This window comes from Haliaeetus leucocephalus, unplaced genomic scaffold, assembly GCF_000737465.1.
Source record: "Haliaeetus leucocephalus isolate CR32 unplaced genomic scaffold, Haliaeetus_leucocephalus-4.0 Scaffold880, whole genome shotgun sequence".
Classification (NCBI taxonomy): Eukaryota; Metazoa; Chordata; class Aves; order Accipitriformes; family Accipitridae; genus Haliaeetus; species Haliaeetus leucocephalus.
Window position 1 is genome coordinate 150092 of NW_010973316.1, and position 24967 is coordinate 175058.

Sequence of the window (24967 nt, forward strand, 5' to 3'; positions counted from 1 at the left end):
AATGTGTGTATCATTCCTCATCTCAGCTTGTTTTTCACAGTCTGTAATTATAACATTTGCTCACTAATACAGCTGAGAACATTTGAGGTAACCAGTGCTGTATTTCTTTCAATAAAGTTGGCATTAAAATGTTTCTTAGGGTGCTACTGGATTCCCAGGATCTGCTGGAAGAGTTGGGCCTCCAGGACCTACTGTAAGTCAGTTGTCATTCCTAATAGGTGTGTTTTATAAACTGGTCATTGAAAACATGAAGACTAAATAAAGCAGAAAAGGTGAAGCAGTGTTTATGGCCTGAGACAATAGAAGAGAACAGTTGTCAGCGCTGACTTCTGTGACTGCATGCTTATATCCGGCTTCGTTAAATAAAACTCATTAGTCTTGGACTTGATCCAGTGCCGGTGTGTCCAAATTAGTGCAACACTTTTCACTGGATTAAGTAGGCTTTGAGCTGTTCAAGCTGCTCTAATGACTCAGTTGCTTACAGGAACAAAATAACAATCTATATCTTCCTGTACTTTTTATTTTTTTGTCTCTTCAGTGGTGACTGAAGTTAGGACATTTTTGGAAAAGGAAGAGGCCTCTGCCAGGCTATCTCGTCAGTGGGGTTACTCATCCATTAAAACAAAACCACAAAATCTCTTACGGCTAAGCATTTTCAAAAACACTAAAAAAAAAAAAAAAAAAGAATTAGTTGTGGATCAACAAGTGAGGATTCAACTCCACACAGAGAGCTGTGTTACTTTCTTCATATGCCTTTCAATGTTTCGATGGGAAAAATAACTTGCAGTCGTGAGTTTATCAAAAAGTGAAGTTTATGGAAAACATAATATACATGTGAAGTCTTTTAAAAGTATTTGTGAAATGAACAAAGGTCCGTTAAAACACTAATTTGTACCATGTGAATGAAAAGTTTGAATATGGACTTTAGCTTGATGATATTGGAAAGAATGGGCAAGGGTGAGTTTTCTAGCAGTAGTTGTACACCTGAGGTAAAAAACAAGAAAAGAAAAGAAGAGAGAAACAAAAACAAGAGTGTCTTTTAAAGGAGGGAGTTTGGAATTGCAAACTCGAGGGGGTGGGGGAGGTAGGGTGTGGAGCTTGGACATAATTTGATGAGATGTTTATTTAATCTCTTTGATTATAAATGAGATAATAGCTCTTAGCTCATTCACACTTTGGGCCTTCCTTAGAGAGTATGCATATTTATAGTTGATCAAAACACAGTCCTTAGAATTTAATTGTCCTGATCAGAAAAGGGTCCATTGTAATGAGGTGTTTTAATTTTCTTAGGGAGCTCCAGGGCCTGCGGGGCCTATTGGTGAGCCAGGAAAAGAAGGTCCCCCGGGTCTTCGTGGTGATCCCGGTTCTCATGGCCGTGTGGGAGATCGAGGGCCAGCTGGGCCTCCTGGTGGTCCTGGAGACAAGGGTGATGCAGGGGAAGATGGGCAGCCGGTACGTCCTGGTTGATGTTACAAAATCTCCCTAGGCCGACTCTAGGCTTGGTCTCGTTGTTACTTATATTTATTGCTACTGAAATGCTAGTAACGTTGTTCTATCCTTTGTGGATTTCAGGGCCCGGATGGCCCCCCTGGTCCAGCAGGAACTACCGGTCAAAGAGGTATTGTTGGTATGCCAGGACAGCGAGGGGAAAGAGGCATGCCAGGGCTGCCAGGTCCTGCAGTAAGTAACGACCAAGCCAGTAACGCCACCAGCTTGGGCATTCTCATCATCTTTGTGGAATTCTGAGCATAGTGCCCCATAGCACAAGGAGAAAGTTGGAAAACTCTGATTGCAGGAGCGAATATAGAAAGAATAGTAAATAACTAAATCTCATGCAAATATGAGGTGGGAGATTTTGTTTCAGCCATAATGGAAGGTCTGAACCTGAATTAAGAGTAAGTGGATAATAGCATTAAGACTTCTGGCTAAAATGTTCCTATTTGACTTAAAACTAGATCCTTGAAAAAAACAACCCCAGACTCTTCATTTAGGTGCCCAAAGGTCACCTGAATGTGAGTAAATACTCCGTAACTGCTATTTCATAAATTGTGAACTACAGTCTTCAGAATTACCATTTGTGCCGTCTTTGCTTTCATGTAGGATTTATAGATATTTATTGGAAAGCCTAATGATCCAGGAGATGAAGTCATTAAATAGACTATTAGTAAAAGGGATGGTATGGAGGACCTGCCATTACCACTGGATCCATAAAGTCAATTTATAGTTAAAGTTGGCCAGAAATTATTCCAGGCTAACAAGTTTTGTTGGTGTTGAGACAGAGGAAAAAAAAAAAAAAATCATGTTACTTATTTCAAACTGCATTACATTTTTCCAGAGTTGAAAAGACCTTACCGATTGCAGATAATGCCATCAGACATATTGATTTATCAAGGGAGTGTGTGCTTAAGAGTTGCTACTAGATAGACAAACTTCAAGTGCAGATTCTAGTCAATAAAAACCTATTCAAAAGCAACTAACAATTAAACTGCATAAAAATACACAGTATATACATTTTTAATATGTACTCAAAAATCTATAAGAACATTTTCCTTAATTATCAGTTTTTTCAAGTTACAAATGTTGATGGTACATCAGACTGGATTAATGAGTAGTGTTTTGCAGGCAGCAGGTACTTTGTTTTGTGATTAAAATTTTGATATGATATTTCTCGTCTCTTTTAGGGTACACCAGGAAAACAAGGTCCCACGGGGCCACCTGGTGATAAAGGTCCCCCAGGACCTATTGGCCAGTCAGGTGCCACTGGACCTGTAGGTGAAGCTGGTCCAGAAGTAAGTATTAGAGCCTTGTAACATGCAAAAAAAAGGCAGTCTAGTGGTTATTCTCCTTGACTTGAAGTTGGAGGTGGAGAACAACTTTCTAGTGCTTCTTACAGAAATGCAAGATTACAGAGCTAATCGACAGCTCTGTTTTTATTCCATAACTCTAGGGACCTGCTGGTAATGACGGTACTCCTGGACGAGATGGAGCTGTTGGAGAACGTGTAAGTATATATTGTTTTCTTAAGTCACTTCTGGAAATCTTCATTTTATTATTGACCTATTGTAGATTTTCTCTTCATTTGCTTAACTTGAATGGAGAACTTGTTCTGAAAGTGTATCACAGCTTTGAATAGGTAGTACTTCTCAAAGTTGAGGAAACCTGGCTAAGAACACCTGTCTCCACAAACTCGGACTTGAGTTCCTACAGAAGGAACATCTTTGTAGATTGTAATTGCTAGAAAATAGATTAGCAATGCTAGAGTCCTGTTGCTTTGGTCTAGTCCAGTCCTCTTTAGATAAATAATGTTCAAATTATGTTTTGCAGGGTGATCGTGGTGAACCTGGCCCTGCAGGCTTGCCAGGTTCTCCAGGGGGTCCAGGAACTCCAGGTCCTGTTGGCCCTCCAGGAGATGCAGGTCAAAGAGGTGAAACTGTAAGTGAGACTTTTTCATTTTTTTTTAATACTTTGTTTATCAAAAAAATATTGTGTATGCCTTTGTGCATTGCTTCACGTATCTTCTGTATGCAATCTTTATAGGGTTCTCGAGGTCCGATGGGTCCCCCGGGTCGTGCAGGAAAAAGAGGTTTGCCTGTAAGTTCTCCGTGGTCACTATGGTTTTATCTGAGATCCTTTTTACAGGAAAGTGTATGAGAAACTAGGCCAAAATCAGAATGCTAAACAGGGCTTCAACTTTTAGTGTTCTGACTGCAAGTGGATGAAAGTAGTCATCTGAGCTGCAAAGCTGTATGAATCTGTTTGGATACACTAGTATTTCTACACTGTAAAAATACTTTGCAGAGAATTAATAAATGCTTTGGAAGCCTCTTTATTTGGAGCATGTTGCTGTCTGCATGATGGTAGGACCTAAGTTAGCAAATGGCTGGAGTCTGTGTCTGATAATTCAAATAAAGGTTAAAGAAATGAATGCGGAAAAGGCATATCTTTAGATAAAAATGGCAGAAATGTAACAAAATCACCTGTTCTCATGCAACTGCCTTAATTCAATCCATGAGATTCTGACTTCAGTCCAAACTGAAAAACAAACAAAACCCATCTTTTTGTGTTATATAACTCTTTTACAATCCAAGCTTGGAACAAAAAAATAATTGCAAACTTGGGAAATTTAAAAGAATGTTGTTCTGTCCCTAAGCAGATGTCATTTGAGAGACAAGAAAAGTTTATTGAGTAGTTGGTGATAATGATGCCATTGATAAACTATTTGGAATCTGGCATTAAGAAATTTAGCATGCAATTTGGGCTGAGAAATATAGAATTGAAAGTAGAAGGCATTTTTTTCCAATGATTTTTGAATTAGTATAAAAAGTATGAAACTATTGAAAATACCAAGAATGAAATTGTGATGGTAATAAAACCAAGCTATTTGTACTGGGGAGCCTGAACGTTGTTGTCTGTAGTTAGGGACTGTGATTTCAGTTGTGAAGGTGAAAGCAGCTGTGAGAAGTAAAGATGCAACATGGAGGATTTCATATTGAAAACGCTTTTTATCATTATGAGTCTGTGAGACATCCTGAAAATGCATTTTACCATTATGAGTCAGTGAGACTTCCACAATATTTCAATCTCATCCTACAAAAATTATCTGCCATATCCAGTAAGGCAAAGAAATTTTCTAATCTTAAAAATTTTGTTACATAAATTATTTTGTATCATTATTACAGGGTTTTTTTGACTGTATTATGAAGATAAATAGACTAAATTTACCACAACTACAATTAAGCACAACACAGATTTCTGTAATTATTTACTTATTCTTTGGTAAAAAATCAAGATTCTTGGAGCTGCCCCAGAATCACCTTCTTTCCAGCTTTAGAAGTGAATGAGGTCTGAGTGCAGTGCCTAAGAGCAAATGAGGGGGTTTTGCGGTTGTGGGTTTTTTTCCAGTTCAGAATCTTACATTTCATCACTGATATTTACAGGGTCCCCAAGGACCTCGTGGTGACAAAGGTGACAATGGAGATCGAGGTGATAGGGGCCAGAAAGGACACAGGGGTTTCACTGGGCTTCAAGGTCTTCCTGGTCCTCCTGTAAGTTCTGTTTTTACTATAATTTTATTTCCTTGATAGTTAAATAATGTATCAGGAACACAGTTATTTAAAATATGAAAAAAAGCAAACATGAATTATTTTTTTTTCCCACAAGGTGCTTGTGAGTGGCCTGGCTATCTGTACTTGTCAATATTTTTAATACAATTCTACAATACTGTTGCATGATGAGGTAAACCTGTGCTTTGCAAGATATGTGTTCTCCTACTCTTGTTCTATTTGTGCCAGTCCGCAGTGACTGAAAACTGACAGTCTATGACCTGTCGGCACAAGATGATAACAAAAGTTGATAGTTTCAGATAGGCACATTAGAGTGTGAAATGCTTTTTGCCAGTGTTTGAACTCTTTACAGTCAAAGAGTCAAATGCAAAATCCCATGAGGATTGTGGTAGTATCTATCACTAATATTTGCAAGAACTTCATGATTTCAGTGGCGATTGAATGGAAATGCGATGGAAAACTTAATTTTTTTACATTTGTTTGCTGATCCTATGCAAGAGCTAGAAGTTTCAACATGCAGGAAAAGAGTCAACAAAAAAACCCCAGCATCCAAAGCATCTTTGCACTTCATAACAATGTCAGTTACTCTTTTGTAAGCCAATCTGATTCTGACTGTCATGAAAGCAAGGCTTTTCTGCGGAAACAACTTTATATAGCCAAGCACCAGTAAATTCTATTAATCTAAATTGTGATTACAGTTGTTACTCTGTGACAAAAGAGAATAGAATGAAAATGAATCATAAGAGGGAAAGGTACTACCCATTGTTCATGTATATTATAATCCTATTCATACAGAATTGTGTATATCACACACTAATTCTTTAAAACTAAAGGAATATGCTTTAAATGTCACAAAGATACAATAATTTCTTCTGTTTAGGGTCCTATTGGTGAACAGGGCAGTCCTGGCATTCCAGGCCCATTTGGTCCGCGGGTGAGTATGTTTCAGGATTAAGGTTTTTCTTGCTTGTTTTTTTTCCATGATCAGATTTCGATTTCTGCATCACACTTACTTCACTGGCTTTTATTGACTTTCAGTATCATATGGTAATTACCCTACTATCTTTTGCTGAGAGACATTACATTGTTTAATACAGTAAAGCTATGACATAAGTGTAGTTTATAGCTAGATAAAAAGGTCAGCTCAGAATAACTACAGGGCTACAGTCTCTTTTTACAGACACTTTTCCTGTAGCTAATGCAAAGCCATATATGTGGCAGCTTTGCTACTCTGCCCTTCATACACCCATTTATGTCGTTCACTCAAAAGTAAAGGAGAAATAGGACTCCCTTGGATGTTCCCAAGTGACAGTGTATCTCTGAGTCTGTATACATGTATGCAAGATACTGCTTATAAAAGGCTGTTTTGTGTAACTTTGTTATTAAATGCTAAAATACATTCCTTCTTTCTCTTATATTATCTAGGGTCCTCCAGGTCCAGTTGGTCCTTCTGGCAAAGATGGAAGTCCTGGTCCACTTGGGCCAATTGGGCCTCCTGGTGTTAGAGGGAGTGTAGGAGAAGCTGGACCTGAGGTGAGTTGATGGCAATATGGAGGGAAAAGATTACCTTCAAATAATGAGATTTTTTTACCATCCATTACATCACTTTCTCAAACATTCATGAGCTCAAGAGAAATGGTAAGATTTGATATAGTTTCTCCAACAAGTAGCCAGGGTAACTGTGTATTGAAAGGGCTCATTTCTTACTCATTTTCATCTTCTGGACCTGTGACAATCCCAGTCCCATTCACCTATGCTCTCCTTAGGCCAGCCTGGGGCTACTTCTGCAGTTAGCTCACTGGATCCTACTAGAACTGCAGTTCAACATGGCTTTTTGGCAAGTTGGGTCCTAAAATCTCAGGCCTAAGTATAGGTCAGTTGGTGTATCTGGAACTAGCAGCAGTTCAAAGTCAGTAGTCCCACAAAGGTGGCACTGAATTAGAACAGCCATGTGACTGATTGCCAGCAGCATACTCCATCATGCCTTGTGTCAAGGAAATCCTCCAGTCCAAACAGCCAGCCCAAAATCTAACACTCACCTCAGCTGACCTTCAGCCTGATCTGAGGTTTACAGGCATCAACCATGAGCTGATTCGCAGCTAATGAAAAATAGTTTGTCCATTTCGGAAAAAGTCCTAAACCTTTGCTAAAAGTCCCAGGCATATTCCACATTTACCAATTCACGATACCTTAAGTCATAAGATGTAAGTTACTCTATCCCAAAGAAGATAAGTTAGAAAATTAGAGGGATTTGTGAAATTTGTGAAAAGGGTGATCTGGACAGTCATGTGAAATGTTAAAGGACTGGTATTGCTTATTTTGGGGAAGAAGTGGAAGAGGTGGAATAGAATAATGAGCAAGACAGAGAAGGCAGTTTCTGCTATTTTTCTGTCTTGTAAGACATGGTGCTTCCTGTGTTTATCGTGTGCTAATATGCACCCTATTTCATTTGAACTTCTGCCAATTATGGGTATCTCCACTTCTGCTGAGGCACCAAGACATGAATCAAAAGTCTACAGTAGAGCATAAGAATATAATGTATATCCAGATACTTCATCTGTGTAATGAGACAGTACAAGAAATATCATACCAATATCATACCAATATTTTTAGTTTTGCTTTCCATGGTGGCTTGCATGCAACTGTAAATTGGAATTAAAAAGCAAGAAATAAAAGTTAAGATTTCATTTGTCAGACACAGAGCGTATTAGTTTGGGTGTGTGCTCTGTAGTAAGTGTTTGGAACACTAGTTGTGAATTCTGAAGTAATTACTCTCAAAGGAAATGCCACGTTCTGATACACAATCTCATGCACCAGAGCATCAAACTTCAAATGAAGGTATGTTACAGACTTCCTGCTGCCAAAGAAGAGCTGGCAAAGCTTGCAGGTGAAGATATGTTTATTAACTGCTATTTTTTGTGTCAAGACTCAGTTACCTCCCCAAATATCACAATTCAGGTTGACAGAAGGACCTTACAACCCAACATTTGGGAAAATTTACTTAGTCAGGAAAACACTTGCTTTGCCAAGTAAGGATGATGTAGATTCTGTCTTATACCTGTGGCCAGAAAGCTCAGCACTGTGCAGGATAAATGTAAAGATGTTTCTAGTGCCAAATTTTCCATTCAGGCTTTACTAATTGAATGTGTGCCTGAGGCAACGCAGGGAAGAAGGAATTTTAGATTGCTCTAAAAATCACTTACAGTTGTTTGGAATTTTAAGAAATAAAGTTATTAGGGAGGGATTTGAACAAGGAGGGACAGATAGCTTAAAAAAATGGAATGAGGAGGCCATTCCTTGGTGACTTTTTCCAGTCTGAAATCAGGAGTAAGAAAAATTTGAGCAAGGTATTAAGACAGGCAGAGAGGGCGTGAAGCAGAGACAATACCTCACATGCAGTTCTAATCTCTTAACCCTGTTCCTGGAAATGTGAATTGTCTATCTGTATCTGAACATTCCCTATGCGTTAGGGTGGCTGGCCCTGAAGTTTTGCTTTTTTAGTGGCTGGCTTTGCTGTCATTTTGCACAGTATTTACTCTGCTGTGCCTCTTTTGCCTTTGTTTTTAACCTTAGGGTCCACCAGGTGATCCTGGCCCTCCTGGCCCTCCTGGCCCTCCAGGCCATCTCACTGCTGCCATTGGTGACATTATGGGACACTATGATGATGCTATGGCAGATCCGCTACCAGAGTTTACTGAAGATGAAGCAGCCCCAGATGACCATAATAAAACAGACCCAGGAGTCCATGCCACACTGAAGTCACTGAGCAGCCAGATTGAGACTATGCGCAGCCCAGATGGTTCAAAGAAACACCCAGCACGGACTTGTGATGACCTGAAGCTGTGCCACCCATCCAAGAAGAGCGGTGTGTATAAATACACCATCTCCTCTATGTGCCATATGATGCTGTCTTGTTTCCAATATATACTTGGTCACTGGAAAAAATGAGTAATACAGATTTTGATGGCCTAAATCGATATTCACACTAGGAGCTTGAAAACTTCTCACAAAAAATTATTTCTTCTTGCCAGTGAAGTATATATTCTGATGTATCCCTTCTTTATTTATTCAGTATTTATTAAAAAATCTGAAATATTTTAGACTTCCTTGGAATTCTACTTCTAAAAGTGTTTTCACCATGGAGTACCACTTACATGACGGTAGAGATAGATTAGTACGCCAGTTGTGACTATTTGCTTAATTTCTATTAGCTCAAAATGTTACCTGTAGGCTGATGACCTGCAAATGCTTTCCATCCAGAATTCTCTGCTGCTGCTTCATGCTGGCAATTCGTAGGTGGTAATGTGCTAACATGCCATTTAGGAGTTTCCCTAATTTATGTGGATTATTAGTGGATAAATCAGAACAGACTGGAAGGTAGAGATAGTTTGTGGCAGGCCTTGCCGGCTTTTGCCCCATTTCCTGAAACTTTGCTTCCAACATCAATGTTAGGAGGGGCTGCCATCAGTTTGTCATGTGTAGAGGAAAATTGTCTTCTAGCCACTGTGTGTTCTTTATGCACTTGGAGTGCTCAGGACCTTTGCAATGCATTTCAACGACCTTAACTTTAAACAGCTTTCAAGTCTGAATTCCCCTATTTTGAAATATTTGAAATATGGATCAGCTCGTATCTTGAAGCAACATTATAGTGTATACCTGAAGGACACATCAAAACACATCAGGTCGATACATGAAGCGTATGCCTGTTTTGCCTTGTGTTTTGTACTGTTGGGACATACTTTTGCTTACATCGTCCCTGTTATTTCAAGAATCTTTACAATATAACGGAATCATATTTTATATTCTTTGTAGGTGAATATTGGATTGATCCTAACCAAGGATGTGTCGAAGATGCTATAAAAGTATACTGCAACATGGAAACCGGAGAGACCTGTATTTCTGCAAACCCGTCTACTATACCCCGTAAAACATGGTGGGCCAGCAGGTCATCTGACTTAAAGCCCATTTGGTATGGCCTGGATATGAACAGGGGATCACAGGTAACTACGTATATTTAATGTCAAGAATCAACTTCTATGAAACTTGTTTCCTTCTGGTTTAGAACTTCATCTGCTCTTCTGAGCAGATTCTGCTACAGTCAGAACATTATGATTATTGATTGACTGGCTTATATTCAATTGGTTGTTATTACCATACAGTAAATATAGACAAGAGCTGGGAGAAACAAAGTGCGTGCATCTAAGGCAGGATTGGCTATAAGTAGACCACTGCTGGGAAAGATTTATTTCACTTGATCCCAAAAACATCAACTTCTCTAGCAATCTATTTTAGTAACTCACTATCCTTGCCCTTAAAAAAAAGTGTACTTTACCCTAATATATGATTTAAATCACTGCTGTTTGTTTGTATTGAATTCTACTCTTTCTTTCAGAAAACTCTTTACTGCGAAAAAGTACAAAACTTACTTTATAAATTTGTTTTTAAAGAAAGTATGATTGTCAGAAAGAAAGTATGTGTCAGAATGCTTCATGCCGAATGCATCAGTCTCCAGACAGACAAAAATTCCGCTCAGCTTTCTGTTGTGTATTCCCTCTGTGGTAACTTCTAAAAGTAGGCTTAATGATCCTGCCGAATAACAGAACTTTATGCTACGCAAAGTATATAATTAATTAACCAGCTTTTGCCACTTTTATTCCTAGTTCATGGAATCAAAAGCACAGAAAATATTTTCAATTGTTACTTCATAGGGAGTAATTAAATCTTTAAAATAAGTATTTGGTGTGTAAAAAATAATGCTGCTATCAGCTGGATTCCTGAGAACAGTTCAGAACTTCAACAGTTGAGAACAGATGTGATATTGATTGCTTTTTTGAGATGCTTTCACTTATTAAATTCAGGAGAACTTGCCATGTCCCAAGATGTCACGGTTGATGTTTAGCTGCCTGCAGAGCTACACATAGGGGTTTTGTAAGTCAGATGCTCTTTGGAGGAAGAAATTATCTTGAGAAATACTATAAAAGGATATTTCATTTTTGAAAACACTGTCAGATTTGAAACGAATAGTATGATCTCTGTAATAGTCATATGCACTGCTTACAGATTCTAAATAATAAGCACTGCGATTGCTGAACAGATATAACACATTTTGTAAAAAATGACAGTGTCAATGCATAAGATTTCCTCTTTTCTTCACCAGTTTCAGTGAAATGTATACATTTTTAGTCATTCTTGACTTATATTTTTATGTTGCAATGATTCATAAAGCATGAATAAAATGAAACCTGCACAGATAGGGAAAAAAATCTCAGGAATTTTACAATTTTTGTTATTGGTAGAAAAATTGTTTCTGTTTTTTATAGAAACAGTGGCACTTTGTAAAACATTTGTCAAACTTTGGTGCAAGTTAGTTAGTTGATAAAGCCCATATGCAAATGTATACAATACAAAGCCTGTAGAAAACAAGTTGCTAAAGTTGCAATATAGCAGGTACGCCATAAAAGGGTTTTCTGTGCTTGATGTTTCTCAGCTACTTTGAGGTGGCTCTAATGCACTATTTCATATGTAAGGTTTAGCTCCTACAGAATCCCTTTTTGAAATAAGGCAGAATTCATTCCAGAACTTGGTCTGTGGAGGCCCAACTGCCTTAGAGTTGTTCAGCTGCAGAGCTTTACAGTTAAAATTCTCCAAAATGATCCCTGTTACAGGGTGTCTATATTTCTTCATCCTCAACTGGCAGCAAACTACAAAAGAAACCGTTCTTAGATTTCATGTAATAGGGCTCCTGCTAGTCATGTCTGGAAAGGGTTACGATAATGGCAGATGTTTCTGAAATTCATGAACCCTTAATGAATTTTCATGTAATATATGTTGATCTATTTCTTTATCTTTACAGTTTGTGTATGGGGATACAGCTGTTACACAGATGACATTCCTGCGCCTCCTATCAAAGGAAGCTTCCCAGAATATCACTTACCTTTGTAAAAACAGTGTTGGGTACATGGATGACCAGACGAAGAATCTGAAAAAAGCTGTAATTCTGAAAGGGGCCAATGACCTGGAGATCAAAGCAGAGGGAAACAGTCGATTCAGATACACTGTTCTTCATGACAGCTGTTCTGTAAGTTTGGGTTTTCTGTCATTTGTTATGGAGAAAAAGGACTTTTGTCCTTTTTCAGTTCTTTCTTGATTTAGAAAAAAATCCATAGAGTGAAGTAATTAAAATGCTGCAGAATTTTAGCCTGAATCATAGAAGTAACTGATCAAGTAGGTATTTCTACAGTTCTAGCTTCACATAATAGATGTCTGCACTATTCAGAGGATATTTACAAATTACTACTTATTAGTGAGCATACTAAGATACGTATCTTGCCATTTTGCATTTCCCAGTATTTGTTTACCTCTCTGTGGAATCACACAAATTGGTCAGATAACCTCAAGCATTTGTCTGCCAGATGGGTAAGATTATTGCAGCAATACGATAGAGGAAACTCATTGGTATAAGACTAACTGAGTTGGAAAGGAAAGCGCTCCCCACAAAATTTCCTAGTGGGCATAAAAAGCAGCAAGTAGTAAATTTTTTCATGTTCAATAGCATTCTCATTCAAGTCTTACGATACTGGCAAAATATTTCTAAATTTATTTTTGCACCTGAAATAAATTAGAATACTCTCTGTGCTTTAAAGTATTATAGCCCAAGATTATGTGTGCAGGTGCATATTAACACATAGAGAAGAATTTCACAACATAAGAATCAATCCAGCTTGAGGGGGAAATCCTGCTGTGTTAATCTGACAGGGTCTGTTCATCACTGTAAGCACAAGATATATACATTTTAAAATAACCAAGGTGCAGTATGGGCGGGGGTGTGTTGCTTAGCAAAGATACAGTGAGATCCTTCTGAACTATCAGACAACTGGCTCAACCAGCTGGAATTCAGGCTGTTTCTGACATGAGCTCTGGCCTAAGTTTTTCTCTCTTTTTTTTTTTTTTTTTTTTTTCCTCCCCCCTCTCCAGAAACGTAATGGGAACGTGGGCAAGACAGTTTTTGAGTACAGAACACAGAACGTGGCACGCTTACCTATCATAGATATTGCACCGGTGGACATTGGCAGTACCGACCAGGAATTTGGAATTGAAATTGGGCCAGTTTGCTTTGTGTAAGAGGAAGGGGGGAAATTAACACACTACCCAGCAACAGCAGCAATTAAACACATGAACTTAGACTGATTGAAGTTAATCCTGAGACTCTTGAAGTAATGGCTGATATTGGATCAGCATTGTATATACAGTTCTTTTTAAATGCCCGGCCTCCTTTTGAATATTTATTTTACTTACAAACCTTCCGTTTTAAATGATTGAAACCAACTTTTTAGTGCAACAGTACAATTTTAAGAGGATTGATGACCACCTTTTAAAAGTAATATGAATCTTCTTTTCCTCGCTTTTGTTTCAAATTATTTTGAAATTTACAGGTATTCAAAATAGATAGTTTTAATGTGGGACTTTGTAAAGCTCTAAGGATTATTTCTTTTGTTTGGATGCATACTGAATAACAGAAAAGTAGAGCACTTTTGTGAACCATTGGCTGTATTTCAATCATACATACTCCCGCTACCCCAGTTTGTCTTCCTGCCGTTGCCAGTATGATAGCCATTCACAGAAAACTCTATCTTTTGCAGAAGAAAATATCTTCAGACAAGATCATCTTAATTTGGCATTGTCTTTCCTGCACTTTCCTATGTAATAGTCTGCTCAGAAGAGTATTCCATAGCCATGAGTAATTTATGAAGTAAAAATACTACTGGGGTAAATACAAGTTTTCAGTAGGGGTGTCCCATATCTTAAATTTTAAGGCCAGACTTCACTTCTCACAATGTAACTGTGTAATTCCATTAAATTATCCTTAATCTTCAAAATACATCTTAAACCCAATACTTGTTGATTTTCCAATACTTGCCCATCTAAGAAGCCATTACATATCAAATTATACATATGTCTTGTATATGGTGCCAATTTATGTATGTTGCAAATCATTCACATGTATACCAGACCAATTGCTAATAAAGAGAAAGAACGTTTAGAAATTAATTGTTTTTAGCTGACATCCAGACATGCATCACCAGTAATTTGACTTACTGGCCTTGAATTGTCAAGGCAAGAAAGTTCCATCATTTCTTAGCATGAGCTACCTCATCTCTAGAAGTTGGGATGCATTTAATATTCCTGTTTTTATTTTAGATATTAAAAGGTGCTATGCTTCTGTTGTTATTTTGAGAAAGGAGATAGGCAGGGCAAAAACAACAAAAAAGTGATGGTGCTAAATTACTCTGTAGAAGGCTGATGAAATAAAGATGCCTACTGTCAATGTCATTTTCAGAGCTTAGCTGTTAGGCTTATGGTGTTTGAGAGAACAATGTTACAGTGCATTTATTTGTTGGTCATACAGTATATAGAATGTTTTGTACCACTAACATGCTTTATTTTGTAAAGCATGTGGGTACAAACTTAGCTTTTTTTGTTTCTTTATTGCATCTGTGCTCTCCACATTTTTTGTTTGTTCCTTTTAAAAAAAAAATAAATAAACAGCTGGGGCCATCCCTAAAGAAAGTCATGCACTTAGCTTTATTCATGTATCTTTGCAAAGCATTTAATTAAATACATGCTTCTTGCTACGTAAGTGGTTTCCTTTTTGTAGAATTCCTTCCAGCGTGTCCCATATCAGTTCATTTCTAAGAAATTAAAAATAGAAGTACTTAACTTTTGTTGCTATTTGAATATCTCATTTGCAGTGTATTGTCCTGAAGTATTTTACACATAGGAATATAAAAGTATTTTGAATAATGACCTCTGTGCCAGTTTTTGCAAGATAGGCATCAATTTGTGTGAAGTAATCAGCAGCAGTCCTATTAAAGCTATGTAACTAGTATTGTTTGAGACTCTAGAGAAAGAGAATTTTTATTCAAGCTGAATAAAACATGACTTGGCCAATTCCCAGTTTCAATGTAAGCTATCACTCTTAGAAGACAGTTTCTGGACAAACCATAAAGTTGCATGGTAGCAAGGCAGGCAAGAATTTACATTCCTTTCCTCCTCCTGAAGGGGTAGGAGCTTTGCAATTTTCCAGGCTGTCCATATGCATGTCAGTACAGGGTAGGTAGAGACTGGGAATAGGGCAGTTAACAGGTTCACACTGGTGTTATCTGTTTGCTTTTATTACCCAAGTAGGAACTCTGTGAGGTTTTTTTTTTACTGGCATGAAATGTCTATAAATATGTGACTCAGGCATTTTCATATTGGACACTTGAGAAGTTTTAGATAACATTAATTTCACTGAATAATTTGAGGTGTAATGGCTTGCTCCAACATGTTCATGCAAAGGTAGATAGCCAGTGGCTGTGATCATACCTCTACAGGACATTTATCCAGATGCACAAAATAAATAACATTGAGTATAGATGCATGTTTGAAAGTTATTTTTAATACCTGATTTTCATCAGCAGAGTATTATAATCCATGATTAGTATAAATGTTTTGTGAATTTGTTGAAGGAGAAGAGTATTTCATTATGAAGGATACTTTTTTTTTCTTTTCAAGTCTCTTTGCATCTCTATCTCCATATGAAGCATGCAGTATTTCCTCAACCAGGTGCCTTGAGCACTGAAAAAGAGCTTTAACTAGAAAGCAGTCTAAGGTAATACTCTGTAAAAACCATCGCTGGAGAATCACCAAAGCAAAGTCTCACTTGAAGTGTGAGCTCTCAGGAAATCCGAGTAGTTAACTGAGCAGTCTTCATAATGCAAGTGGTCGGTCATGCTTTTTTCTTCTCTTAACTATGTTTATAGCATACATGCACGTTACAAATCTTCCCCTGTTTAAGCATTCCTCAAAGTATTGTAAAATCTTTTTAAGCAGACAAAAAAAAAAGGGGGTGGGGGAAATTTCACTGCTTTAACCTCTTATTCAGGCAATGTGGCATAGCCTTATGTAAATACAGCTTTAATTTCATGAATCTAGAATGAATGAGCTGATAATTTGCAAGAGGTGGATTAATTTATAAAGTAGCATTAAGTAAATACCAGCTACGATATTTAGCGTAGTTCTGTCTGTTGCAAATGGCATCAGAAATGATAGAAAAGAAAATTTGGAGTGGTTACAACAATATAATGAGAGACTGCATTTAAATTAAAGTTATAAGAGTTGGTCATTGCTATTATTTTCCATAACTGACCTGTCCTCAGTGAGAAATGAACCCCCGGACTGCCAGTAGCTGACACCTTCTCTCTTGGTTTCTCAAACACAGTAGTGCAATAGTTGTGTGGCAACTATTCACTAAAATCTCATCTAGAAGGTAAAATTCTGTTATTCACTGCTCATAATTTGGCACTTACTTACTCTGTGTTTACATCAGTGGTGGAGCTGTTACAGTAGTATATCTTGAACATTTAGAGAAAGACATGTGGATTCTTTTATAATTTGATTTTAACCAACTCATCTGGATTTGCAATGTTTGTTCTGAAGGTGCTTGCCTCATCGCTGTCGTGCTTTTATCCCTATGCCGCTGAACTCTAGATATAAAATACCAGACTTTGTATGTAATTACACAGCTGATTACAGACTGGGGACCAAGCAGAGCTTACCTAGTGCAAGGAGCCCTATCGGTGGAATGGGAACCTATCCTTTCTAATATCTCACCAAGAACAAAAAAAAGCAGCCAAGTATGAAAAGCAACAGCTTTGGTCTACAGGGCTGTGAGTTTTTAATACTAATTTTTCACCTTCACAGCTTAGATTTTATGCAGCTGCACAGTAGAATCCATTTTGGATTTCTTTTCTCAAGCAGTGTCTCCTAACACTGACCACTTTTTACAGTGTGTTTTTTACTTTTAGATGTCTTTCAAGTTAAGTATTTGAAAAAATACTTTCTTGCTGAGGGAGGAAAAAGCATGAAAGATCTTTTGGATGTGCTCAGTGGGCCTTGGAGGTTATGATAAACATTCCCAGAAATGAAAAAGTTTGTTTAACTGCAAGCACAATGAACAAAGAATTAAGATTCAAGTATTGCCGAGCATATTCTTATTTTGCTATTGACTAGTTTTAGTGATCTTTCACCTTTATATTAAATATGTATTTTATTCTGTAAGGAGTTTAATAAAGCCTTCTCCAAGGTTTTTTCTCTTATTACTGCTTGACATTCTCTTAATTTCTCTTGAGCAGAAAGAGATACAGAGGGCAGAACTGATCACAGTGCTACAGTTTATTGGATACATCAGCTAACATGCCCAGTGGTTTAACTGGGCAGTATTTATATTGTGCTGTATACTGTATAATTAAGTAACATTAATATTGTAGAAAGAAAATAAAGTGTTCTTGCTCCTTCTGTATTTCCTAGAAGATCCCAGCTCTGAATGCATACATCAAATATGATCATAGCCTCCCTACTGCCTCAGAGCCTTCTTCCAGAGAGCTCAATAAAGATATTGAGCCATTCTGGATGCTTCAAATGTAAAGCAAACAAGGAATTGATGATTTAAGTCCTCCCTGAACAAGAGGATTTTTTGTTTCCAATTAGTTTTGGATTTATGCACCTCAGTTTCAGAGTGACTATGAAGAATTATGGTTTGACTGAATGTTTGCTTTTTTAAAAGGCTAGTGGAGCAGCTTAAGATGCATGTCCTCCCCCCCACTTCCATACAGACCTTTTCCTTTCTCTTTTGTTTTGGTACTCCCCTCTAGCTCAGTGGTTATTCTGTTGTCTCTGCGTGCATGAAAGCACAAGTGCAAATCTCATGGCCTTCCTCTCCCAGACTCCTTCCTTGCCTATCTGTTAGCTTCCTTGTAGCAGTCATAAATACTCAGCTCTAAGTTTTTAATACTAAAAACATTCTGTAGAGTACCAGGAGTACTACATTCAGTAGAATAATGCATCAAGCAACACAGAAATGTAAGAAGGAAAGTGCTGCTGCATAATAGCTAGAAACAATACAACCAAAGTCTACAAAACATAGCAAGCAAATAGAGGAGAATGAGGAAGATTTTTTTTTTTCCCCTCTACGAAGGCAAGTAAAGAGTCTAAAAATGGGTTAAAAGTAAAAAGCATTATTTTTCTTATTGCTGTAGGGTACGAGCCCCTAGGTTTCTTTTATCTCCTGTAGCTGCCTGAGATTGAGCAAAGTAGTTATTGGGCTGGTAAACACTCTCATAATCTATGGATCTTTTTAAATTATTTTTTTTTCAGGAAGCAGAGGCTATACTGAAGATGTAATACTCACTAGGCAGTTGGTCTCACTGAGAGAGGATAATTATAAAAAGAATAGGATTCCAGGAAGAGAGAGTAAAACAATTGCAAAAGGAAAAGCAGAACTAAGTGCAAATGGAAGAAAAAAAGATTCCCTGCAAGTAGGCAAATACCATAGAGAAAACAAGGTAAAATTGACAGTATTAGGCAATGGTGGTATTATCATAAAAAAAAAATTCATCACAAAAGGTAAAATAAAATCAGCAGTTCAATAGCTGAAATAGAAATGCCAAAGAAACTGTGGACCCATAGACCCAGTTGGCCAAACTGTGTTTATGCTAGGAAAAAATACATCATTTTGATTTTGGATTATTGTGTGCAGTGGATTGCAGTTTGCTTGCTAGGAATTTAAAGATTTTGTTGAAGTGTGTGATTTCAAGCACATTCTGCAGAGTTCAGAAAATCCATAAAGGAGCCTTCTTGAGCAAAATTGCTAGAGTGGTACTAGAGAGTTAGATTCAGTTTCTTAAGAGGTAGAATGTTTTTAGCCAGCCTATTTTACCTGCGGTCATGCTATTCAGAAATTTAGCTTCTGTTGATATCAGAGGTAATGCTTATTAACGTATCAAATAGCAATGGTGAGAACCATTATGAAGAATATGATGAATTACAATTGAGAATCACCTGCGTTAAACCCTGTCTGTCCCAAGGTCACAAAGGGAAACCTAGGTACAAAAGACCAGCTTTCTTGTGAAGTTGCTGCTCATACCTGTGAAGTGACTATTGGACAATATCTTTAGGAACAGTAAAAGAAATCTGCTTTTTCCACAAGCCAAAGAAGAAAGGACACAATGTCAGTGATGAGAAACAGGATGTGCTGTAGTTGAGACAATGGATTGGACAATGTTCAGGAGAACCTGAGCAGAGTGATGCAAAGATTAAAACTGAAATGCTTTATAGGTTTATGCTAGATAGGAAAAACTTGGAGAGCTTGATTGATAATGTATTGTGCTATCAGTATTATATGTTGTATGGTTTGCTGGGGGAAGGTCTGGAAAAGTATTAAGGTATCAGGCAACACTCTAGTTTGAGCAGGATGCTAGAAGAGTCAGTTGTTTCTCCATCCCCCACATTAATTTCTTGCACATTTTTATTTCCTTGCCGTGAGAGTAAGAAGCTGTCTTTCTATAAGCTCTGGCTTAAGTTTTTTCTAAATAATATTTCATAATCATTATGATCTGTGTTGTTCTCGGTATCAGAGAACAATGCACTACCAAATGTTTCTATTGCAAAATTAGTTCCTCAATTGAGGTATTACTATCTATCCCCCAGGGAAGACTGCAGCCTTATTTAGGAGTGTTTGTGCAGAAAAAACCCATTCAAATTCACATCTGACAAAGCATCACAGAACTGCTTTATGGCCTTAGTCAACTAAGTGAAAAATCTGATACAAAAGCAACCAATTATAACAAAATAACATTATTACAATTCTAGAAACTTCAGCAAAATATTTTTACATGTTTGGTAGGGAGCAGTCTTCCCTGCAACACAGAAACACAACATTGACAAAAGATTGTGACAATTGTAGGAGCCATCATTGTAATTTAGGAGCCCCTGCCCTCTAAAGAACATGCTGTGTGATTCTACACAAAAATCAGAGTAAGTCAAAAGCATTTCCTGCTGCCATATCAATTCAGCCATTTCCTGACAGGAATCTTAATCTCTGCTTTGCAGATGCTACCAAACTGAAAGGAGGAATGAGTAGCCTTTTTTTCAGGTACCTTGGAATTACCATAACAAACATAGTGAAGCTGAAATGTGAGTTATGATCGGAACATTCACAAAACACCACTGAAACTGGAACCTCTCCAGTACTTCCAAGAGTGATCTTTTAATGACTATGTTCTCAGTGGATGTGGACATGGATTCAGCAAAATACTTAAGTTTTGGCCTTTAATCCAGACATGTCCATGGCTAATGGTATACTGAAAGGAGGTCATGCAGTTTATCTCATGAACCTCCTCCTTCAGAGAGGAATTTTGGTTAAGCATAGCTTTGCCAAGTACAACTTATGGCAAAAAAAAAAAAATTAAAGAGGGAGAGAAAAGATGATGACTGATGGCCTTCTAGGAAGGAGATGTCACAAGCAGGAGCAGCTGCTGTGATGGGAAAGCCGCAGTGTAGGTTACAGTCAATGCTTCTGGAAGACATTCTCTAGGCTGAAGCTATTGTGGGACGAAGAGCAGGTGAGAAGACAAGACCACCAGGGTTTTGTTCTGGTGGACTTTATTCATCCTGGAACAGCAATCCCTCAGTGTAGGGTGAACTACAACTCACCTCCTCCCTGTGAGCAGGTAGGCAGACACACATCCTAAAACCTCCTGCAAAATATCATTCTCTTCTAGTACTTTAAATCTAGGTTTCTACAGATTTTTCTTTACGAGCATAATAAGATATAATCAAGGATGTTTGATTACAAGCACACATTGAATTAAAATGCTAAATCATAATAAAAATATTTCATAAATTACTGTAGCTTAAGATTTGTGCAACAAGTACCTCATTACTCACATTTCCAGAAGAGAAGCATTTGGTTAAAAAATCATAGCCTGCCAGACCCGACCTCTTTCCTGGTGAAAACAAATGGATATGATTTTTCAAATCACTATTAGGGTTTTGGTCTTGGTTGAAATGGGTACATTACCTGTAATAAGAAATATATTTTAATTTGGTGACTACAATGAAGCAGTGTTACTGTCGTAACTAATAACCAGCCCTCCAAAATAACACATTTCCCAGCTTATATAAATAATATGCAGCTGACAAGAACGCTAGAAATTTGATATCTCTACTAAAGCTATCAGGACAGCCATAGCATGGCAAAGCATGTGTTGGGAAGAACTTTCTCCTTTATGAATTCAAAATTCTTATCAAGAGCTCTTCCTCCAAGTTACTGCCTGCAAATAGAGGCTTAAGATTATTTGGCTGATAACACAGCAAAGCAAGGGTTACAAATTACACTGCTGCTTATTTAAATGTCTAGTGGTTTTTTTTGTTTTTTGTTTTTTTTAGCAGGGAAAGTGGTTGATAATTCACCAGCTTCCAGAAAAAATTCCTAACAACTATTCAAATTCAGAAACCATCACAACCCCATTACAAGCAGTTGTTTGCCCTGGCCTGGTTCTAGCTGCAAACGTACTGCTGAGGTGAAGAGCTGCAGAGACACAAACTCACGGAACAACTCACCTCTTGCCAGTAGCTGTCCCACAGCAGTTCTCTCCAGTGGGGAGGATTGCTGAGGCCAAGCTGCTTCCACAGTGATTTCTCAGGCTGCACCAACTAAGAGCTGTGAAAGGGGTCTTGTGGGGTTTTTAAAGCAGTGCCTGGAGCCACGCAGCTGCTAGATATGTCGGCTGCAGAGAATGCGTTACCTATCACTCAGAGGGAGGCAAGACTGTGTAAGTAAGTGAGTTGCAGGTGTTAGGAATTGTTTAAAATTAGGGCTTAATCAGATAGCCAAGTTTTTCTGTTAGAGAAGGGTTTGCTGGATTGTTGTCATGTTTTGGGGTTTTTAAACATAATTTCCATAAAGAATGTAGAAAGGAGGTGTTGAAATAGTCCCTATGCCACAAACAAGAGTCAGGGAGTCCACATTCACCAGAAAAAAAGCTCTGGTGTCCTGAAAAAGGGCTACACCTTTTAGGTGATAATTAATTGTGAAAGGTGAAGTTCCTAGGAAATACTAAAACCTAAATTAGTGATATCTTAAAGCTGTTGGTATGATCTGGGAAACTCTTTAAGGCAGGGGGTTTTGCTTCTTTTCTTGTTTTCCCCAAAGAGCCATAGTAATATGGTGCTATGAAGCATATGAATATCAACTGGTGTAACACATGACTGAATAAGAAGCTGTGGATCAGAATGAGAAATTTCTTATTATCAGTCTTCTTATTACTGTGTGGGTAACTTCTTTCCTTTTTTTTTTAAATGCCTCTCATTTGACTTCATGCCTCTCAACTATGTATGTAGACTGCTTTTTTTTTTCTTTTATCCAATACAACTTTAAATTTAAATGCCAAAGGAAGATAAACTTGTATATATGTGCTTAAAAATCAACTTATCTTAGAGCTTGAAAGCAGGTGTTGGTGCTTCCATACAGCCTTGAAAGACCTTTGTTAGTTACCTGCATGAAAGGGGGTTATTCCTAGAAGTAATGTAGTCTATGAACTTGATGTGCTGCTCTGTAAAGGTGAGTAATGGTGCTGCTAGCCTGAAAGAGTCAGGTAAGTTTTTGCGTTTTGTTTTTTTTTTTAAATTATATTTCCCATGTGAAATAAAAGCTAGAGCCTTTTGCAGGCTGACACATTAAATCAGAATTTAAAAAAAATAGGCTTAATAAGTGATCCTCTGAAAAAAATGAAGGTAGTTGGATTTATTACTTTATGGTGGTCTTGGCTATTTCTTTGTGTTTTCTACAAACGTTCCAGTAATCACCTTTCATTAGTAGAAATTATTAATCAAAAACTTGATGACTATATGTTTCCTTTAGAAAAAAGGCACCCCAAACCTTCAGTTTTAAGGTTGAGTAATAATTGTTACCAGCCATTCACTCAGCAGCAGTAGTACTGGAGATTACAGAGGCTTTTCTTTTCTGCTGTGGGGATTAAGAACAGGTTTTTCCAATGCATTTTTCCACCAGGCAGACTTCTTACCAGCTGCTTTCATAAAATTTCAACTCCCATCAAAAGACTTCCTACCATGTAATTTATCTCAGATTAATATTATTACATACATGTAATTCTCATCTTCTGTAAATGGTAGGTATTTTCACCATAAAATGAGGTTTCCTGCAACAGCCAGTATTTTTTATGAATTGTTGGCACTATTCTTTTATGTAGCATTAAGCACAGTTGTGCCTGTTTTGATACTGCATTTGTGCTGTTAAGGTCTTCCCAGACCCTTACTATTTTGTTTCTGTGTGGGCATGTCTGAATTCTGTGATGCCAGAGCAGGGCCATGTTTTGGCTTAGACCCAAATCTAGTGAAGTTTCTTAAACACCCTTTCTCTGCCCATTTTCCCTGCTTGGTCTAATCCAGAAAGTATTCTGAGGATGCATGATCCATAATCATTAGTGAGAACCTTTAAGAACCTGAATTTTTTTCTCCCTAATTTTTGTCTTCTGACTGTGTTGTAGAGGATTCTTAATGATCCTGAGCTGTGGAGCAACGTGGTGTGGTAATGATGTGGGAGCAGGCTCCGTGCCTTCCTTCATGGGAAAGACTGAGTAGCATGAATCCATGCTGATAGCCAGAGCAGCTCCCTGTGCTTGAAAAAAATGAGCCACTGGATGGAGTGGAAAAAGTAAGAAAGAAAATATCATAGTACGATGCCATAAACTACATCCCTTAGGATTACCAAGTTTTCCTGCAAAAAATTATTTTAGAAAAAAATCAGTTAAACTGGTACCGGAGTTGTGTCCTGCCATATTAATTTGTTTGACGAGAGAGATATAAAGAGTAAAATAAGAAAAAAAACCTCAGTTTTATGAAACAACAAGGAGTTTTATTAAGATATTTTATTATGTGTCTCTGTAAGGAATAGACCAACAACCATATAAAAGCTTACAAAGATGGTTAACCTTCAACACTATAAATGTGTTAACGTGACAGAAGTAGTTCACAATTTTGCATCTTTATTGACTGTTACAGAGTGAAGGGAGAAAGTTCTCAACTATGACATGCCAATGACGATCTTTGACAGGAGACATTTACAATTGCATTAAATCCTTTACTTTTTTTTTTTTTTTTTTTTAAGCAAGTCAATAACCCTGACTTGCAGAGTTAGGAGTGAAAAATACATTAGCACCATCATATTAGTCTTTTACACTTCCCTAATTTTAGTGGTCTTGACCAGCAATGACAGGAAAGTAGAGAAGCACCTTTGATAACAGAATACAATCCAACAATAAAATTATGGTGACTACTGACATTAAGGTATTGAACTCTTAAAATACACTGTACTTTTTCACAGCTAATCAGTACAGAAATAGACAATTTTGTACCAAATGATTCCACTGAATTGACCAATGGGTTTTGATTGAGTTTTGGTTTGACTCATCAGACACATCCCAGTTTCTGTCCATGTTGAGGTAGTTGAAACAGGGAGGTCTTTCTAGCTTTATGGACTGCATCTTAGAAAGAAGGGTAAACTTTGGTACTGGGAGCAATCAGTGCTTTGTAAATTGGCTAACATTCAACTAATAGAACACAGTGTTGTTTTATTAAGTGTTGAAGCTGTATTATAGCACCACGGAGACATGTTTTGAAGATGGAATTTTGTAAAAAAAAATAGAGCAAAAAAAAGCATTTTTATTGTAGTTTGTGTAATAGCAAAAAAAATAACCCTTAATATCAAATTGATTTTTCCCCCAGAAATTTTGTTAATAAATAACTGGGATACAGATGGTCAGCTGTACTAGCTGACAAGGCTAAAACAAAGGAGCACAGTTGGAGTGTGAATCTGTTTGCTGGGGTTTCAGAAAGAGCAGGGTCTTTGATTTATAAGAAGCAGACCGGGCCAATGTCCACGCCAAATTCCTGATCAGGACCACCAATATCTATGGGTGCAATATCAACCACAGGCAATCTCATTGTCTTGCGCGTTCTGTATTCAAAGACTGTTTTACCCCATTCACCAGTGTGTTTCTGTGAAG

The 24967-nt window shown here is 37.5% G+C and overlaps 2 protein-coding genes across 3 annotated transcripts in view; one reads left to right on the top strand and one right to left on the bottom strand.

The window, feature by feature from the left end:
* Nucleotides 1-14695, top strand: part of COL5A2 (collagen, type V, alpha 2) — a 112039-nt gene extending 97344 nt beyond the window's left edge. Inside the window, exons 41-54 of the mRNA XM_010583218.1 lie at nt 140-193; nt 1291-1452; nt 1573-1680; nt 2682-2789; nt 2948-3001; nt 3325-3432; nt 3538-3591; nt 4938-5045; nt 5944-5997; nt 6489-6596; nt 8637-8928; nt 9876-10063; nt 11917-12141; nt 13038-14695. Of these exons, the coding sequence (XP_010581520.1) occupies nt 140-193; nt 1291-1452; nt 1573-1680; nt 2682-2789; nt 2948-3001; nt 3325-3432; nt 3538-3591; nt 4938-5045; nt 5944-5997; nt 6489-6596; nt 8637-8928; nt 9876-10063; nt 11917-12141; nt 13038-13184 (1770 nt within the window). The 3' untranslated portion in view covers nt 13185-14695. The remainder of the gene's footprint in view (nt 1-139; nt 194-1290; nt 1453-1572; nt 1681-2681; nt 2790-2947; nt 3002-3324; nt 3433-3537; nt 3592-4937; nt 5046-5943; nt 5998-6488; nt 6597-8636; nt 8929-9875; nt 10064-11916; nt 12142-13037) is intronic.
* A 9100-nt stretch (nt 14696-23795) lies between these two features.
* Nucleotides 23796-24967, bottom strand: part of COL3A1 (collagen, type III, alpha 1) — a 53272-nt gene continuing 52100 nt past the window's right edge. For both annotated transcript variants that reach the window (XM_010583220.1, XM_010583219.1), the window contains one exon: nt 23796-24959. In XM_010583220.1, the coding sequence (XP_010581522.1) occupies nt 24813-24959 (147 nt within the window). In that variant the 3' untranslated portion in view covers nt 23796-24812. The remainder of the gene's footprint in view (nt 24960-24967) is intronic.